Source organism: Melospiza melodia, chromosome 14 (genome assembly GCF_035770615.1).
Source record: "Melospiza melodia melodia isolate bMelMel2 chromosome 14, bMelMel2.pri, whole genome shotgun sequence".
In the NCBI taxonomy this organism is placed as follows: domain Eukaryota; kingdom Metazoa; phylum Chordata; class Aves; order Passeriformes; family Passerellidae; genus Melospiza; species Melospiza melodia.
Genome location: NC_086207.1, coordinates 20,831,632 through 20,851,162, shown reverse-complemented (window position 1 = coordinate 20,851,162; position 19,531 = coordinate 20,831,632). Strand labels below are relative to the sequence as shown.

General features: G+C 49.1%; 1 protein-coding gene and 1 long non-coding RNA gene across 3 annotated transcripts; both read right to left on the bottom strand.

Annotated features, from left to right (window-relative positions):
• Nucleotides 1-1,980: 1,980 nt before the first annotated feature.
• LOC134424952 (uncharacterized) lies at nt 1,981-12,082 on the bottom strand. 2 transcript variants are annotated; one of them, XR_010029517.1, is made up of 8 exons: nt 11,740-12,082; nt 11,399-11,559; nt 7,981-9,885; nt 7,754-7,874; nt 5,367-5,427; nt 4,470-4,662; nt 2,787-2,988; nt 1,981-2,665 (listed from the first exon to the last, which is right to left on the bottom strand). It is a non-coding gene; the product is annotated as an uncharacterized LOC134424952 (long non-coding RNA). The 2 variants fall into 2 exon arrangements; XR_010029516.1 differs by having other exon boundaries at nt 2,826-2,988.
• Nucleotides 12,083-13,262: 1,180 nt separating this feature from the next.
• Nucleotides 13,263-16,258, bottom strand: EGR1 (early growth response 1). Its single transcript, XM_063169151.1, has 2 exons — nt 15,948-16,258; nt 13,263-15,643 (listed from the first exon to the last, which is right to left on the bottom strand). Exons 1-2 carry the CDS (start codon nt 16,180-16,182, stop codon nt 14,349-14,351), a joined length of 1,530 nt encoding a protein of 509 aa, XP_063025221.1. The 5' UTR covers nt 16,183-16,258; the 3' UTR covers nt 13,263-14,348.
• Nucleotides 16,259-19,531: the final 3,273 nt, after the last annotated feature.

Below are 19,531 nucleotides of genomic sequence, written 5' to 3'. Positions count from 1 at the left end.
TGAATAATGTGTAAGTTAATGAATATGCATGTAACCTCAGCAATGTAACAGTATATAGTGAACATGTTTTTAAGCTACCTCTGTGCTCTTTGGCTGTTTGCTAAAAGCATCCCAGTGCTGGATTATTTTGTCCTTTTATCCTTTAATAAACTTTTAAAAATTTTAAAGAATGAACTCTGTTTATCACATCAGTGAAGCTTAAGCTGATCTGCATCCAGGTGTTTTGGGACCTGCTGGGGCAGGCCATCGAGGTAAGTGTGGGGCTACTGCAGTGGAGGCCAAGTATTTCAACACAATAGCATAATCAGCAACGTTAATTAATTTTGTGTTCTTCATGCAAGCCTCAGCCTTAAGAACTCTACCAGCCTCTAATAATACGCATAGTGTTACTAGTATTAATATTTAGGTAAGGATTGTTAGTGTTAACACTGGTACTAAGTATGTTAGCTGGTATTTACTGTGAAGCTCTGCTCTCCCACAGTATGACAAGGTCCTGAAGCTGTCCTCAGGTGCACAGTTAAGTGAGCACTGCTGTCCTTACCACGGTCCCCCAATGGAGCCACGCTCCAGAGACGGGCAGCAGTGACTCTGCAGACGCCTTCCCAAGGTGACAGAGCCCGCCCTCCTTCCCATCTGCAGTCAGGGGATGTGAAGGCAACCATTGCTGTCCTTGGCTTCATCATCTCCAGTGCAGCCAAGCACAGTATAGACAATGAGTCTCTGTCAAGTGAGCTGCAGCAGCTGGGACTGCCCAAAGGCAGGGGAAGCCCTCAGGGTGGCACCATCAGCCAGACCTGCTGGGATGTTGCTTACAGTTCCCAGCCCTGCCTTCTTCACACCCAGATGGAGGGCAGGCTGCCTGCTGTGCTGTCCTCCATCACCTCCCTTCTGTACCATCAGTCCCTGGGGGCTCCTCAGGTGCTTTGGTGAGGTTTGGCAGCTGCAGGTCTGGTGTGAGCAGAGGGATTCTTCTCTTGTCTCCCCTCATAAGCAAAGCATGCCAGCCAGCTGTGCTGTTTTACATGTGACTGACCCACAAAATTGCAGGAGACTGAGGACTCGTAACAGGTGCAGGACAGGTTCAAAAGGAACTTGGGACAAAACCTCTGCCTTTGTCAGTCCAAAGGGACAGCAGAGCTCACATCTGCTCACAATAATCCTCTGGAGAGCGGAGCAATGTTTGTATGGAAAGATGACTGGGGGTAAAATCAGTGGAAACCGAGTTACATTTGTATCCTAACAGGAGCTATAATGGGACAGAAATTTTAGGGTAAAATACAGGTGCTGTTCCCAGGATGGAGCTGGCTTGGCATGCTCCACAATGATTCCCCATACAACCATAAGGACCTGCTAAGGGGGGTGGAGTGGAATGGGGCACCACAACCAGGCTCTGCCAAAATCTTTGCAGGGGCAGCAACTCCATGGTACTTTGAAGCTTATTAATTGCATAACAAGGGCTATTTGGCATATGTAGGAACACTTTCCAACCTAGCATCTGAAGACCAATTTAGAGGAGGCGCCTCTAAGTCGAAAGCCAGCCAGACCTTATGTTCTTAGCACCATTCATTTAGAAGAAATCCTGTTACATTTGCAAATTTAAGAGGTGACACCCCCATTCAGACCATGGCTCCTGGGTGCCAACAATAGCTCTTTTCAACAGCAAGGAAATCTGCATGCCCTAGTGTCTCAAGGTCACTTCACCTGAGAGTCCAGAGACCCTAATCCAGCCAGAGTCCTAGCTCCCAGAAAACTTCTGCTATAAGAAATCCTTCAAAGTGTGCAATTCTAGGAGTGGAAGTCCTACAGGAAACACGAGGCTTCAGGCTCCAAATGGGATCTCTTTTCCACACAGTGGAAAACTCAGCAAGCCCTTCTGGCAAGACCAGTTCACAGGAGGCCTAGTTGGGTATGATAACAAGTAGACAGAGAGACATGGGAAATGGGGAATCTAGGCCCAAAGGAATGAGGAAGAGTTGATGGTATAGTTTAACCAGTAGATCGCTTGGCTTACAGAATTTCATGAAACATTAAGTACAAAAAAAGTCAAACAAGTATCAGACCTGCCTATTTTCTCACCATTGCATAAGAAAATCCTAAAAGCAGTATAAAGTCACTGCCTAAAACTGATCATAGGATGTAACAAAAAAACAATTTAGGTCATTTGCTAAACTCCAGCAGCCAAGCTGGCCCTACCAAATGTGTATGTTTATATATACAGCAAACAAAACCAAAACCCAAGTAATACCTATCAGAACTCTATTAAAGAAACCTATTGTAATTAATCCTACCTCAAATACAAACCAACCCATCCAGAAAGTTAGCTTCACTCAAAAAACAATTTACACAGAGTTAATAATACCAAGAAATAAAACAACACACCATATACCACCAATGAATATAATAGTGAAGAAAAAAACCCCACATTTTTTTCTTTTTTTTAATTTAAACTAACTTCCTTTATTAGCTAGAACAAAAGATTATGCCAGGACTGTAACAACAACTTCTTCTCCTTCTTCTCCTTCTGAAATGTCCCTTCTCATTCCCAAATTCCTTACAACTTCTGAGTTTAAATCCAAGCAAAATTTGTGCACTTGTGCGTTCGATGCTCCCGTCAGATTCTCTGTTTCCCTCCACATCTTCTTACACTTTCAGTCTTCACGCTGTCCTGTCGTCATGAGTTTGACAGAAGAATTGGCACATGTTAACAGAGGATTTCCCTCCCTCTCTCCCTCTGGTTTCCTTAGCACATATCAGTCAATCCCAAACCTGCAATGATGCACGCTCACCCCAAGGCTCACAGCAAGCATGCAGCAGCTCAGGCTTACTTGGCTCCAGGGCTCTGTGCCTCAGATAGCTGAGGAAACTTCTGATGAGCCTCTGTTCCAATAAATTGGAATGCAAACTCAGCTCCATCTCAGGGTCTTGGCGGGAGGCAGGAGAACATCTGGCTGAGCCACAAAAAATCCTTTCTTGGGTGGCTGCACTCTGCTGGAAAGGGGAAGCACATGCTAGTGAACAGCCGCTCAGAAACAATTCTTTTCTAATGTTACCTGCTCTACTTGACTGCTCACTACACAAGTCTAATTTTATCATTGCAGGGAGAATTCTGTGGGAAAATGTCTGATGAGCAGCATCAAAGGCCTTGCTCCCTGCCACACAGCCTGCAACACCCTTGGGAGAGCAGAACAGCAAAATCACCAAACTCTCCTTTCCATGGGGAAGGGTAGAAGATTACTGTGGGAGGCATATAATGCTCCTATAAATGCACAGCCATTTGCTTTCAGAAGCCCAGAGTTAAGGATCTTCTCTAGGAAGCCAGACATGACATGATATTTCTAAGATTTTCTTCCTTATTGAAGGAAATGTATGTATATACACACTCTTATAAATGTATGTATGTTTTTGGGTTTTTTTTCTTCTGAAGTTCCCAAGCTCCCAACTTTCTTCTGAAGTTCTGAAGAATGATTTCCCATCTTGAGTAATTTAGAAGAAATGGCCCCTGTGACTCTGGACAGAAGGGCTACCTGCATTTTTGATCATGACAGCTTTTGGGTTTACCCTGGAAGCAGGAGCAGCCAGAGCTGAGGCTCTGCAGAGGCTGACCCCGGCCAGCCCCTTCCTCACTTATCTGTGAGACAATGACTTCCAGGCAGAAGGATGCAAAGCAGGTTTTTGTCTTTTCTCTTGAATGCCAATAGGTAAAATATTTAGGCTTTGAAATAACTAATTACCCTCTCTTTGAACTATCCCAAGGACAGTTTTAATGAAAAGACAGAAGATTCCTGGTACATCCATATGGGATAAGGAGGAAAGCAGCAAGGATCCGAGGCCAGCGGCGTGGCTGGGCAGTGTCACGTCCCTGCCACCCTGTGATAAGGCACACGGCTGCAGAGCCCCAGAGCCTGCAGGCCCTGCAGCTGCCACACGGATGGACCTGGTTCCCTTCCCGGCTGCCCAGAGGGAAACCTGAGGGCAGGCGTCCACCCCGAGGGTGCACCCAGAGCCCCGGGCAGGGATGGAGTCACCGGCTGCTCTCTGGGGATGACACCCTCCCTGCAGGCGACACTGCCTCGTCCTCTCCCTCCCTGTGGGACAGGGACCTCCAGGGTCTATGACCAGCCTCCTTCTGTCAGCATCCAGGTGCTATGTCAGAGCCAGAGGGGTCAAGGCTTTCCAGAACCATAGGACCCTTTAGGCTGGAAAAGCCTTCTAAGGTCATCGAGCCCAGCTGCTGCCCCAGCACTGCCAAGCCCCCACCCAAATCAGGTCCCTAAACACCACATCTTGCCATGCTTTAAATGTCTCCAGCAATGGGGACTGCCCTGGGCAGCCTGCTCCTATGCCTGACCACCCTTTCAGTGAAGAAATTTTTCCTCAAATCCAATCTAAGCCTTCCCTGCTGCAACTTGAGGCCATTTCCTGTTGCCATGTCACTTCTTACTTGGGAGATCTCAGTACTTAAACCTTACCTGCCCATTCTCTAGGAGGTCTCTGGCTTGGCTGGATGAGAGGAGAAACACTCCCACCACAGGAACGGGAGCTCAGCAGGTCCCACACCGAGGCAGGGGAGCAGCTGTCCTCACCAGAGCTCCCGTGTCAGCTCTCAGAGATCGGCTCTGCTCTGCCTCCCAGGCAGCTCTCTGCTCAGTGCTTCAGAATTGGCTGTTTGGAGGAGGAGGGGAAAATAGGTTAGGCAAGTTTTTTACCCAGACTTATCTGATGTCCTTGCCTGCTTTGCCTCTTCCTGACTTCCTTTTGCTAAGAAAACAGCTGCCTTTGGACTTCTAGGGGGAACTTTCACGTAATGCTTGAAAAGGAACTACAGAAAAGTGCCTCATTTTTAAAGACTCGGCCAAGAAGACAGATAACTGCAGCTTCTCCATCCCCACTGCCTGCAGAGCTGCCAGGCACCAGGCCAGCTCTGCTGCTGCTTCAAGTTGTTCCCAAATCTGCTGGAAGAACTGAAGGGTACTTTGGCGTTCCATTGCTCTTCTTTTCCCGAAAAGATCTTTCAGTGCTGTTATTCCTCCATGGGAAGGCCCTTTCTGTCTCACACACTCGGTGACACAAGGCTACACGAAGCTGCAGTAGCCTCTGCTCCAGGTGGGAAGGGCTTTCTTCCTCCTCTGGCACCTGGCTGGCACAGGTTGCTCAGAGATGCTGTGGCTGCTCTGGGATGAGGCTCTGAGCAACCTGGTCTTGGGAAAAATGTCCCTGCCCACGGCAGCAGGCTTGGAATGAGGTGATCTTTAGAGCCCCTTCCCACCTGAGTTATTCCATGATTCTATGAACTCAAAAAACCTGAGGAATAAATTTGTAAAGGTCACTAAATATATAAAAGCACATCCCATTGATCCAATACTCACCAGCCCATCCGGCCAAGGTCAGAGCTCTCTGCCCACCGAGGACACGGCAACCAGCACGGACCTGCGAAGTCAGAGAGGAGTTTACAGAGACCGGGAGGCAGCGGGACGGGGCGGGCGCCCGGCCCGACCTTCCAAAGCTGGCGGCAGCGAGGGCGGGGAGCGCCACGGCCCCACTCCGCCGCCTGCGCCGCCTGCCCGGGGCCGCCCCGCCGGGATTGTCCGGCCCGCGGTCGCTCGCAGCGCCTGGAGCGGGGAGTGCGCGGGCTCGGGGGCTGCAGCCCTGTTCCCACGCCGCTCGCCCGCCCCGCCCGCTGCCCCGGCCCGCGCAGCGCTGCGACCGCGCCTCCGCCGCCCGCCGAAACCGGCCCCGCCGGGCCGCCCCCGCTCCTGCCATTTTTCTCAGCCATCATGTCCCTTTGCACTCCTGAATCTCCTTCACCCCTCCCCGCCACTTACAGACCGCGCCTGCCCCTCGCCCTTCCCTCGATCGGCAGCCGCGTTCTTCCCCCGGCACCTAGCGGCGATAAGCAGGGCGTTGGCTCGGGGGGGCTACAGTACTACTCTCTGTCCACAAGGCAGCAGGTTTACCGGGGTCTGCGATTTTTGCCGCCACCTTGAAAAGGTCAAGCGAGTCCGCGACACCCGCGACACGCCACTCCCAAGGTGGCAGCCTCTCGGCTGCCTGTAGGTGGAGGACTGCAGTACCGTGCTCTGCCCACAAGGCGGCAGCACTAGCGCCCGCCCCAGCCGGGGGCGCAGAGCGCCTCGGGGCTGCGGGCAAGGAAGGCGGCAAAAAAGAACAGGGGCGATCCCCGCGAAAAATTCCTCTAAAATAAATGCCAAAAAACAACCCGCTAGAAAAAAATAAAAACAACCCTGCCTCTAACCCATTAAAAACAAACAAAAGAAAACCAACCCTTTTTTAAAAAATAATATTTAAATATATTTTCTATGTTTCTCATAATTATATCCACATTTATATTTATAATGTATATTGACGTTTAATGCAATTTAGATTCTATATTACATATATTCCTATTAGTTCATTTGCATTTCTTCTTTTTTACATATCTTTATATATTGATTATATATTTCTATATTGAGATTTATATTTATATAGTGCTTATATTATTTAAAATAAAACTCCTGCTTCTACCCAAATAAAAACCAAAAAACCACTTTATTTTAAATATAAATTTTTAAAATTTTAAAAATTTAAAATTTTTAGATTTTCATATTTATATTCACATTCACATCTAAAATGAATATTGATGTATAGTGTTATTTATATTCTATACTACAACCCTTCCTATTACTATTTACTCATATTTTATATATTTAATATATATCTTAATATATTGATTTTATATTTCTATATTTAGAACTATATAACATTATTCAGTATATTCATATTCTTTAAAAAAAAGCCCTTCCTCTAACCAAACACAAACCATAAAACGCTCTTTCTTTTCAACTATATTTATTTATATTTCTATTTTTCATAATTATATTCACGTGTGCATTTATAGTTTATATCAGTGCATTATATTCATAAATGTATATAATAGACATCAGAATGTAATAATTTTTATTATATATCATATATACTGCTAATACTTCTATTAATGTAATTTTTTACTTTTATATATATCTTTATGTATTTATGATATATTTCTATACTTAGATATCTACCTTTATTTATATTTATAATTTTCATAATAAAACCTCTCCTTATTACCATATAAAAACCAAAAAAACCCCCTTATTTTAAACTATATGAAAACATTTTTATATTTATATTTTTATATTTACATTCCTAAGTGGTCGTATACTATATTATATTTACTATTATATATTACTACATTATATTATATTTACTATTATATGTTCTACATTTAGATACAGAATATATATGACATATAATAAGACATATACAGTATAACTAGTATCATGTATTTTATTGATTTCTATTATTGTGTTTTGGTATATTTATATACATCGTATATAAATGTATATATTTATATACATAGTATATATTTATATACAACATTTTTCCCTTTCCATTTAAAATAGAACGCAGGGATTCCCTGTCACCCCTGTGATACCCCTAACAGCCTGGAAAAGGCAGGTTTACCTTCAATCAACACCCTTGAAACCGCAAGTGAAAGGGGATCACCCCCAGTTCAAACACAGACAATAATGAAAGAGGAGTTACTTCTCTATGTTTAATTTAATTTATTTTGTCCTCATAAGCTCCTTTTTTTTTTTTTTTTTTTTTTTGTTTTGTTATGTTTTGTTTTACCCTGGGGGCACCGGGGAGTGATTGACAAGGTGAAATTGAGAAGGGGAAGGACAAAAGTCCCCGCTCCAAATCCACACGGGCTCACCTGTTCGGCTGCTGCTCCCCGGCACAAAGATTCGCCCCTCGGCACCTCCTTTAAGCGACGCTCCACGTATCCAAGCGCGGCTCCAGGTGTCCCCCCGACCCTGTGAGAAGCTCTCGCAGTCCTTCCATGAGACAGAGCCGGGAGCGCCCCATAAACCCCTCCACTCAGCAGCTCCATGCAAAAGGGAGCTGAGGCACCCAGCGTGACCCCCCCCGCCCTTCACCCACCCGCTCCTGCACCGTAGTGGGGCTCCCTCTCCTGGGGACCTTGGGATGCCCCAAAAGGCATCAGAGCCCCGAGTCTTCACCCCCTTTTCCTGACCCCTAAAGAAGGCACAGAACGAGTCCGACTGCCCCGGACAGCAGCGCAGCGCTTCCTCCAAGCCCTTTCCACACGTCCATGCCCGCAGAAAGGGATTCTGCTGCAACAAGAAAGGGGGGGCGGCCCCCAGAAGCGTTGAGGTTCTTCCCCAGCCTCGCTGTCCCGGGCCAGGGGCAGCGAGAGGGAGCGGCACCGACGGCGGGCACGGCGCGGCACTGAGCGGGGGCCGCTCTCGGCGCCGTGCCGGGAAAGCCGCAGCTCCGGCGCTGTCGGGCGAGGCGTCTGACCGGCACGGGGGGGATCCGCCGAGAGCCTCCGGCCCCGTGCGGGGACTCCTGCAAGGACCGAGCGGCGCCGGGCTCCGGACCTCGGGCCTTTATTCTCCGGCACCCCGAGCCCCGCGGCTGCGGGGCAAAGAGGAAAACGGGGCACGGGAAGACAGGAGCGAGAGCAGGGCATGAGAAAGGGCGGCGAGGGAGGTCGGGCTGTGCAGGAATGCGGGAGGGAAAGGGAAAGCCCGGGAGAGGGGTAGAGGGAGGGTGGACAGAGGAGGGAGAGAGGGGGAACAGAAGGGAGTAGCGGGGTAGGGACAGCCAAGAAGAAGCGGCGGGGACAGGGAGTCGGGATTGGGAGGGAGACGAGAGTAGGGTCTCGGGGACAAAGAAGAGGAATACGAGGAGGAGGAAAGAGAGGGAGAGAGAGGGACAAGCGGGCCTCACAGAGCCCCGGCTCCACCCCGAACCCGCCCTGCCCTGCGCGTGATGCTGCGCTCGGCGAAGCTCGGCTATTATCGGCTGCATTCTCCTCTTTGGCTCAGCTCGGCTCGGTTCGGCCGAACTCGGAGCCGCTCGCTGCGTTCGGCTCAGCTCGGTTCGTTTCGGCTGAACTCGGAGCCGCTCGCTCTGCTCGGCTCAGCTCTGCTCGCTGAGGGCGGCGCCGCCTCCCGCCCAACGCGCACAGCTCGCTGCGCTCCCGCTGCCGAGTCCCGCGCGCGGCCCGGCCGTCCCACGGACACCCCCCCACGGAAGATTAGACAAAGCAGTTTCTATGTTAAACCCTTTTTATCCCATAAGGAGAAAACTTCTCTACCTCCTTCGGTTACTCATTTTCTTCTTTGATGTCAAAATCAGAGTTTCAAAACCCTACTCAAGTACAAGACTTAGTAAATAGTCAATAAAGTAGTCCCGTAAATTTCATAACCTACAGAAAAAGTTATACTTCTGTTTCCATAAAAAAAAATCATATGAGATTCCTACTCACTGTGTCAAACCTTATTTAAAACACACAAAAAAACCCCATCATAAATAGTTCTACAACCAAAACAAAACTAATAAGCAACACTAACTAAAACCACACATCCAAATAGTGTTTATCAGTCACCAATCCTAAAAATCCATTTTCTACATACGTTGTTAGTATACCTCTTAACAACTAACCTTACCCCGCACAAAATTTAAATTGTAAATCAAATAATCCAATACATACTATAAACTTAAAAAACAATTTATACACTCTTACCCAAATTACAGTTAAACCACAAAAATTAAAATTACTAAAATCACCAAAAAATACTTGTATAATATTTAGTTACCAAAAAACTCAAACAAAAAACCACAAAAAGCTTACCTCAAAGTATCAAAACTATCATTTAAAACAATTAACATGACTAAGACTCAACATAATAATACATAAAAAAAATACATAATCACTCAAACACAAATTTACTCCTCAATAGCAATTCTCACAGGAGTGATGAACCGGGTCTGTTGGCCAGTTGCTGAGGGGGTCTCAGTGTAATACCAGTGGACCACCTAAAGCACACAAACAAGAACGGAGGCTAAGAGTCGCACCAGAAATCGAGAGCTGAGCTATACCAACTGCTTCCATCCACTGGTCACTGATCACCTTGCCCACTTACCACATTCTGGTAGACAACCTGAGAGCTATACATACTGGTGCAGTCAAACAAGTGCAGTAATTAGGATAAACAAATTTTAGATAGTCATTATAAAACATGTTTCCATGAGCTTCTAAAGCCATCCCCAACTACCCTGGTCAGTTTGAAAAACAGCCACAGACAAAAAAAGCAACACTCAGTCTGTTTTAAAGTTTTAACTGCATTTTACCAAAAGGATGAAAGCATTCTGGGCCTTTTAACGATCAAATCGAAACTCGTTCTCCCCATCTCTCCAACTCTGACATTCGCAGATCTCTTACTGATCAACAGTTGTACTGCTACAGGAGAAGCCCACTATCACAGTAGCTGGCATAAGAGAAGTCACGTCATATTACCCAGGTCAACCTAACAGAGGACACGAATAGCAGAACTTTCAACTATCAACATTTACCAGTAGTATTATTGTCAAACATCATTTGTGTTTGGAGATGTAAAAATGGGGCATGAAAAGCTCACAACAGAAAAGAATAAGCCTTTAGGCTTGTTAGAAAAAAAAAAAAGGAACAGAAAGCATACTTTGATAATGTTTTTTGTATTTATGGAAGTGAAATATACACATTGAAAATACTTCTTTCTATCCACTGTTTTTGTTATGACAGTGACAAAAAATTATCACAAATTGAAGCCTGGAAAGTGCTAGAGATTATGTATAAGCAACAGCCTCAGCTATTTAGAAGATAGAGTTTCATTCAAGACCATACATCATTAGGCTATCAGTCAAGGTTGATCTTTGATTATAGCAGAGAAGCTTAACTATTTTTAAAGTTCCTGGTCTTTAGCTACATCTCACATTTCATCCAAAAGTCTTTGTGCACTTTAAAATATGCAATCTCTTTTCTAGGTTTAACTAGTACTTATTAGGGCTAAATTATGATAATGCACACAGGTAAAAACATGAGTGTTTAGCTCAGCAATCACACCACCAAGCCCTCTTCATAAATTTATTATCTACACTCAAAACTCTTCAGGATTCTAAAGTCTAGTGGGCAACAAACAGAAAACATTTGAAATATACAGTCACTTATACCAAAAAGGCACTAAATATGCTAGCCCTAGTTAACAGTGCAATTTCCTTTAGAAGGGGTCAAGCCTAGTTACTAGTTTGGTTCAGAACGGGTCAAACACACTCTTCATGAGTCAGCCTTCAGCCGCTACACTCAGCTTTAGTCCAACCCGACAGTGGTGAGCACCTACTTGGGGGACAGCCCTTCTAAGGGCACCTGCCACAGCTCAGATCACCTTCAGTCTGCCAGCTATCAGTTTAGAGTCATTTTTCTTGGGGCTACTTGAGGTCTTGCTCAGATGCACAAAGTCCAGACATGTACGAGTGAAAACCCTAAAGGAAAAAAAAGCCCATGACCACATACCTCTTGACTACAAAGTCTCTGCCTACAGCTCTTTTCTCCGTGTTGTTTCATCTCTCCAGTCAGTGCCCATGACCTACTCAGTAAGTGCAGTTCGCAATCACAGCAGAAATATCTGTAACAGTTCATTTTACCAGCTTTACAGAAAATCTCCAGTGGCATTTCTAGAAAACAAAAGGACACAATGCAACAGGCCACATAGCGTACCACACCAGATCCTGGGCTCCGAGTATGCTCGAACTAATTTTTAGCTCCTTATTTCTAAGGGAAAAACAAAGAAAACCGAACAATAGTTTTTCCTCTAGTGCAAACCAGACACCAAGTCGAGGACTATCCACACTTACCCACGTAAACAGTCGCTTACGGAAAGGGTCTGCAGAGCAAAAGCCTGGGTGGACAAGGTCTCTGGCCTCTGCAGCACTCCCCAGGCCAAAGGTATCCTACCTATTTCGGAGGCGTGTATAAAGAGCGACTCAGTCCCCACTAAACGAAAACGAGCAGTAACCAGCAGCGAGGAAGCGCTGATGGCCGGCCTGTGCGCCAGCGGCCTTGGGAAGCCCCACGGAAAGCCGCAGCCCGCCCCTCGGCCCACTGCAGAGCAGAGCTCCGCGGCTCGCAGGCGCGTGACCCACCGCCGGCGCGGGCCCGGCCTCCGCCGGAGAGGGCCTCCCGAGGGGAGGGGGCGGAGGGGGAGAGCTGGGGGGAAAGGGGAGGGGGAGGGCGCTGCGGCATCACGGCGGCTGCGCGGCGCAGCCCCGGAACCCCTGAGCAGGAAACTCCTTTTTTGGGCCGCGGAAGGGCCATAAAAGGCACGGAGGAAATGCCAAATATGGTCGGTCCTGTTCCGGGCGGGGACGGTGCTTCTGTTCAGCCGGGGCCGCCCCCGGCGCGCTCCCGGCGCTGGCGCGGCACCGCGACCGCTGGAGGCGGGGGGGGGCGGTGGTCTCCTTCGAGCCAAGCCGAGCGGCCGTTCCTGTCGCTAGTTATCAGACCTGAATTGGCTTTTAAATCACAAACAGCTGAGGTTTAGTTCCGAGCAAATGTGTCTTCTGCGCGTAAGCGCAAAAGCGAGAGGTTTTCGCTTCCTTCCTCGCCGCTGCACTTCCTGCAGGGGGACGGTTTTCCCCGCCAGTGACAACACCTGCTGTTTCCTTGGGAACAAACTCCTTGAAACCGACTCATCCTACTAACTGGACTAGAAGCAAACGTTTTAAGAAACAGAAATACTGTGTTCAGGCCAACAGCAAACGAAAGATCTTGCAGAAAATGTATAGGCAATGCTTTCTCATAAGGCATTTTTCTTCCCTGAAATCTGTTCTCATTTTATGGGACAAAGGCCACGAAAGTAGTGGATGCAGAAGTCCCATGCATTTATTTCCTTTATGTTACGCTAGCAAGGGTGCACCGGCCTTCATCCCTGTACAGCCAAGCACTACTCCCTTACTTGGACCACTTTTCACACAATGCACCAAGATAACCTATCTTCTTTTTTCCTCTTTAGGCATGAAAATTACTCATTTCAAAATGCTCTGCAGAACCTGGGGCACCCTCAGGCTCATCAAGCATTGCTTGACAGCCTACTTGGTCAGTTTTTAGCACAATCAACATTCCAGAAGGCTAGACCAGGAGACAGTAATTGTGGTTACTTCAAAAGAGGTGGTGATGCACCTAATGCAAGGACATGAGTCCGCCATCCATGTTTTTTGAAAGCAACTGGACATAAGATTGATTTTATCTCCTCTCTTTAAACAGTTTGGTTTTGGTTTTTTTTCTCCTGGAGACAAGTGGTTATGTGTTGGCTTTGAAGCAACTAAAAGAGTTGGGATTGCTGTGGTGCAGTCTTCCTAAGCAGTAATTTCAAGGAAAGTCTGCACAATTTGATGTTTTATTTATTTTTTTTCTGAAGGGTATTGTACACCAAATATCCCAATGGCAGAAAAGCGCATTCAATGTGTTTAGAAGCCAAACAGTCACTTTCATTTTAACAAACACAATTACAAAGTAAAAATAAACCACAAAATAATGAACTGCATGTTCATAACATACAAAAATTGCTGCCTACTCAGTAGGTAACTACAACATTCCAACTCCTGAATATATATATAAATTTACATTTTTGTAACAAAAATAGACTTTGAGAGGTGGAGGGGGAGAGGGTCTGGGGTTGGTTTGGTTTTTTGCTTGTTGTTTTTCTGTTGTTGTTGTTTTTCTGATTGTTTGGTTTTGGTTGTTTTGTTTTCTTTTTTGGGGTCTTTTTTTTTTTCTTACATTCCATCCCCTGGCCCTTGCTCTTGTTCCTCTCCCCACCCATTCCCTGCTCTTCCTTACATTCTTTGAGTAACATCCCTTCCACTTTAAGGCAAGATGCAAAGCATCCACTCACACAAACGCATGACGTCAGCAAGGCTTCACAAAAAGGCACCAAGACTTGTAACTTTTAAAAAAAACTTCTGCCACATGTGAGTGTCTCATCAGATGATAATTACATAACATCACTCCAACATGCTCAAATACAGTAAGTGCTGTTCCCAAAGAAGTTTGAAACGCATTATAGCATTGTCACTGAAATAGAATTAACATCTACAAAATGTGGCCCTGCAAACTCCAAATTATACAATATGAATATGCAAAGATTTTTTCCACATCAATAGTACCTAAAGGAAAGCAAAACCATGGCACATGTACAATTTACATTAGCTAGATACTTAATCAAAAGTCCTTTCTTCCTAATAAAAGGCTATTGTTTATGGGGAAAGTTATATTGAACTTATATCCACAATCCATGCAAATTAAGTCATTCAACAGAGGTGGAAAACTTAAGCATCAGTTGATTCAGGCAGCTGAAGTTTAAACTAAATAGCCTTGCAACGTATGGTGTTGTGGGAGTAATCGGAGACTCCATGTCTGATAATACCAATGGAAAAGGTGAATTATCCTGTTCCAGAAGGTAGCCTCAGCAGATCTCAATTGTCCTTGGAGAAAAGGCTGAGTTCATGTCTGAAAGTGCTGAGGTTACCTGTGAGCTGAAATTGTTGGTGACTCCTGGAGATGAGAAGGAAGTGGCCACTTGGGTCTGAAAAGTGGCAGTGCCAGAGGGGTAAGTGGTTGCTATAGAAGGAGATGGGAATGTGGTGTGTGCAGGGGAGGGATAGGAAGAGGGAGCAGGAGAAGAATACGCTGTGCGCACCGGGGAGGGATAAGTGGTGGCGATGGAGGAAGGGTAGGATGTAGTCACAGCGGATGAATAGGCAGGAACTGGGGAAGCAGTTGAGGCTGGAGCTGCCTTTTCCACTTTCTTGTCCTTCTGCCTAAGGTGGATTTTAGTGTGCCTCTTCCTCTCATCACTTCTGGCAAACTTTCTGCCACAAATGTCACAAGCAAATGGCTTCTCTCCTGTGTGTGTGCGGATGTGCGTAGTCAAGTGGTCACTCCTGCTGAAGTTCCGCATGCAAATGCGGCACTGGAAAGGTTTCTGTCCCGTGTGGATGCGTATGTGCCGTGTTAGCTCATCAGATCGTGAAAACCTCCGGTCACAGGACTCCACTGGGCAGGCATAGGGACGCTCATGAGGAGGCGTCTTGCTGGGACGGTTGGGGTATTTCCTCATCCTGCTGGGCTTGATCAGCTGAGACTGATAATTAGCATTGAGCTTCAGCTCTTGGGAGCCAGTCTGCGTAGCAAATGCCTTGATGGTGGACAGTGGCGTGAGGGAAGGCTGCTGTGCTCTGGTCTCAAGAGCTGGGAAGGGCTTCTGATCAGCTGGAACAAGACTGAGCTCACCCTGTTGCTGAGGGAACAAGTAATCCGGGATCATTGGCACCTGAAAGTTGGTTTTAGCAGTCGGGTAAGCTGGAGGTGGATACTGGATGGGGGCTCCAGAGGGGTTGGGGAAAGATTGGGTCTGGGATTCAGGAAAAATGTCGGAGCTGGAATTGGGGAATGTTGGTGCAGCCGAATAAATTGGATTGTTCTCACTGGCTTGGACAGAGCAGCTCAATGGGGAGCTCTGCGAGGAGGAGGATGGTGATGATGAAGTAGGCGTAGATGTGGGAGGTGCATTAGCCATGCCCACCAGCCCACTGACGAGACTGAAGAGGGGCTCTGGCCATAGGGGGTTGCTGCTATTGGGGGCCGGCTCTAAGGAGAAGCGCCCCGTGTAGGTTATCGGTGGCAGTCTCGTCGTTTGGTTGGGATAGCTGGTTTCTGGCAAGGTTTTCTCGTTGTTCAGGGAGATTTCGGGGAAAGTGTCTGCAAAGAAAGGAATAGCGATTAATTCCAGCAGTTACTGCAGCTGCTGCCGGTGCTTCGCGAGCCCTCCCTCTAACAGCGCAGCCCCAGATTCTGGTTAATTACTAATTGAGCGTAACATATTGCAGCGTCGCTGGCAGGTCTCCAGCCGCAGCTAGTCCGGAGCCGATGACGCACGCAGGAGAATCCCCCCGCGCGGCCGCCGGGACAGAGGCGACGCTGCGGCGCGGAATTCCCGCCGGCGTCGCTGCCCCCGCTGCAGACCGGGACTCCCCGCCCGCCTGGGCGAGGTCAGCGCGCTTACCTGCCGCGAGGTGCTCGAAGTGCTGCTCTCCGGGCTCCCCGGCGGCGCCGAAGCCCGCACTCTCGGGTGCCCCGGGCTGGGCAAGGAACTGCGGACCCCCGCCGCTGAGCAACATCATCTCCTCCAGCTTGGGATAGTGAGTGTCCATGGCAGGGGGCGAGTGCGGGAAGGCGCCAAAGGGGTCGGAGATCTGCAGCGGGGGTAAGAGCTGCATCTCTGCCTTGGCCGCGGCCATGAGGGCGCCGGGCTCCGACTCTGACGGGTGATGGCGCTGCCGCCGCGGGGCCGGCGGACGGGCCGGCTGCGGCGAGGCGGCCGTCTCCTGCTCTGCGCTCTGCGCCGCTGTTGCCCCGGCGCTGCCCGCTGAAAGCTCTCGGCTGCCCGCCCGCCCGCCCGGGGCTCCCCCCGGCTCTGCCCGCTGGAAGCGCTCGGCTCCCCGCCCGCCCCGGCACCGCCTCTATATATCGGGTCTCACCGGCCGCAGCCCGCCCCAGCCCTGACGTACATGGCCATATATGGAAAGCAGGAAGCCCTTATATGGATGCGGGCCGGAGGACCCCTCCTGGCGTCAGAGCCGGGCACCGGGGAAAGCCGGGCCGGGGGGCCCCGCCCGCCCCGGGCTGAGGGCCCCGCGCCCGGTGCAGGTCTGACCCCCGCCATGGGCAGCGCCGCCGCAGCGCTGCCGCAGCATCGCCGGTCCCGGGAGACGGGTTCCCCGGCCCCCGCCGGCCCCGGCCAGCCCGCCGGAAGCCCCCACCGTACTTTCCATATTAGGAAACAACCTTATAAGTCTCGATTCCGGCGGAGGCTTCCCGTGCCTTATATGGCGATTCCGGCCCCGGGTTGGGGGGGCGCACAGCCCGTCTGCAGACGGGTGCGCGCCCGCCCCCTGGCAACAGAAGAGCGCGGAAGCCCCAGGCCGCGAAAGAGGGAGCATGCTGCCCGTGCGGGTGGCACAGGAGCCTCGGGGAGCACCCGACAGACCCCGGCGTCGCCGCCGTGTTTTCGCGGGCAGAGTTCCCCCTGGTCCCCACCCCGCGTGCTCAGCTCGCACTACTCGCCTCCCCTCCGTCTCCGCAGTGGAGCCAAGCGCCGCTCACGGCGGCTCCCGCGGCAGCCTCGATGTGGAGTTTTCTGGGTGGTGGCAGCGCGCCCAAGGCAGGAGCTGCCCGCTCCCGGAAAAGAGGAATCTCCGGGATTCCAGCGGCCTGCCGGGATCGCCCTGCTCCGCCCGCTCCCGACGGAGGTCTGCCCATAGCGCCAGACCGGGACAGACCCCGGCTCTGTGCGCCTCCTTCACGTAGCGGAGAACAGGGCACTGATAAACACTGAGAGCCTCAGATACTAAATGGCCACAGCCACCACTGACTTCAGCGCGATGAAATGTGACAGCGCTCGGGGACTCTACTCTCGCGGCCTTAGGACTGTCCCCTGAGTCCTACAGCTCTTTCCTGCCCACCCCGCAAAGCGCTGGCTGCACCCTGCACCGGCTCCGCAGGGAACCCTCGGCCGTCTGCTCGACGCAACACGCACGCCAAGGAGCCGCGCAAGAACGCTGCCCGGGCCGGGGGAGCCTCCCGCGCTATAAATAGTCGCTCGCCGCGGCCGCCGCCCCGCCCCGCCCGGGCAGCCCCGCTGCCGGCGCGCGGGGCTCCCCTGGCGCCGGGCCAGGCGGCTCCGGCGACGCAGTGAGGCCGCAGTGCGCGTGCGCGGCCATGGCGGCGAGGGCTTCCCCGCAGTGCGCGGGGCTCCGGGGGCGGGGTCGGAGCCGTCGCCCGCAGCCCGGTGCGCAGGCGGGCCCGATGCCGGTGCCGGCGCCTGAAGCTCCGCGGCGCACGGTCGCCCCATCGTCGGGCGCAGCGCCGGACGGCCGGCTCGCCGCTGTCTGCGGCTCCAGGCTCTGCCGCGGACGGCGCTCCCTCTGCCGCAGAGACGGAGCGTAAAGGCCGGCGACTTGGTTCCTCTTCTGGTCTGCCTACGGGCACGTCCCGCAACTCGCGGTCGGTTGCAGGGCTGGCTGTTCCCCGCGGAAATCCCGGGCCGAGCCACACAGGGCTTTATGCCAGGCGGCTTTCTTTTGCCGTGGGAAGGCAGCTGCGTAAACCACTAGCCTCTACAGCCTTTGAGATTTAAATTCAAGTTGCGAGCCACGGCAAGCCTCTGTCTGCCTGCTTTTTTAGAATATTTAGACTTTTGCCATGCGTACGTTTTTTAACTGAGTTGCTATATTTAGGGCAGTGCCTCCTACACCGATGCATTTCCACCTTAAAATCAGTGATGGACTGTAGCAACACAATGCCTCCAGGCTTTGGAGGATAGCTTCTGCTTATCTGCAGCTGCTGTTACTCAATGGCAGCTACTACACATCTGTTCTATGGTACTTACCCTTTATGGAGAGAAATCATTCTAGTTTCCAATGCACCAGGCCAAACTTTCTATTTTGAAAATGTGATTTGGAGCTTTTCCTTTTTAAACAGATACCTACAGCAGGTTTTGTGACATCCCATACATAATGATTTCAACTAGTCTGATTTTCATCAGCATGTCATGGTTTGGAGCTCTGTTAGAAAGGGATGAGTAGCAGAACTTGACTTTTTCTACCAACACTGTAGTTTGTTTTGGCTTCTGAACATCTTACTGACATTGCATCTTCCTTGTCCTCTTTTTTTATTCTATTCCTTTTCAAGATCAGAAAGAAGTGCCTGTTTCCTAAAGAATTTCATTCATACACTCTGTATGTTAGTCCCAATATTCCTTTACCGATATCAAAGTGCATCATTCAGACAAAGTTGGTTTTTTGTCAAAATCTGGAATCACAGATGGAAAAATCTAATCTTCTTTTTCTTTTCAATCACCTTAATTTTTATCCATTTGTATAAAACAAGAGACCTGCTTTAATAGTTGCAGACAGAGCAGTGTAACTAGCTTGAGCTGCACCTAAATTACAGTCATAAAGAATGTTTTGCAACATTGCACTGTTCTGGTGAAGTTTGCTGGCTTCAGGGAAGTACTGCAGAGGCCGTGGATGACTTACAACCTGTGCACTGAGCTAGGAAATTGCCTGTTGTTATGAGTTTTCCAAACGCTTCTTCTGTGTTCAATTTTCTTTTTCTGAATACAACATTAGGTATGTGGGAATTACATTGAAGTTGTTACATTTTTACTATTGAGATCCAAGATCTGTTTAGGTCATCTAGCCAGACATTTGGGTTTTTTTCTAGGTAGTATGATTTGAAACCCCAAAGAATTCGCTACTATTGACTAGTATTTGAAATGTCTTTCCAAAATGGCAGTATTTTAATAAATTCGTAACACTTCCTCTTAATGTTCCTAGTGAAAGCACAGAAATGTAGTAAGACACTGCCACTTGGGCAGCCACAATTTTATTTGAAAATTTAACAGTTTTGGCTCTGTCTAGTGAATAAACATGCGCAATACACTGGGTCTCCTTGAAAGTCCGTTGTTATCAAATATATTGTCTCTCAATACATTTCAGTGACAAGAAATGTATTGACAGGACATAGAGTGCAAAATGCTGTGGGGTCAGGGAACAAGAGGAGAGAATGGTTTCAGAGTTAAAAATT

Coding starts and splice junctions, on each gene's coding strand:
- EGR1 (XM_063169151.1), bottom strand. CDS start 16,182: ATGGCCGCGGCCAAGGCAGAGATGCAGCTCTTACCCCCGCTGCAGATC. Junction 15,644..15,947: donor CTTCGAGCACCTCGCGGCAG/GTAAGCGCGCTG, acceptor CTTTCTTTGCAG/ACACTTTCCCCGAAATCTCC.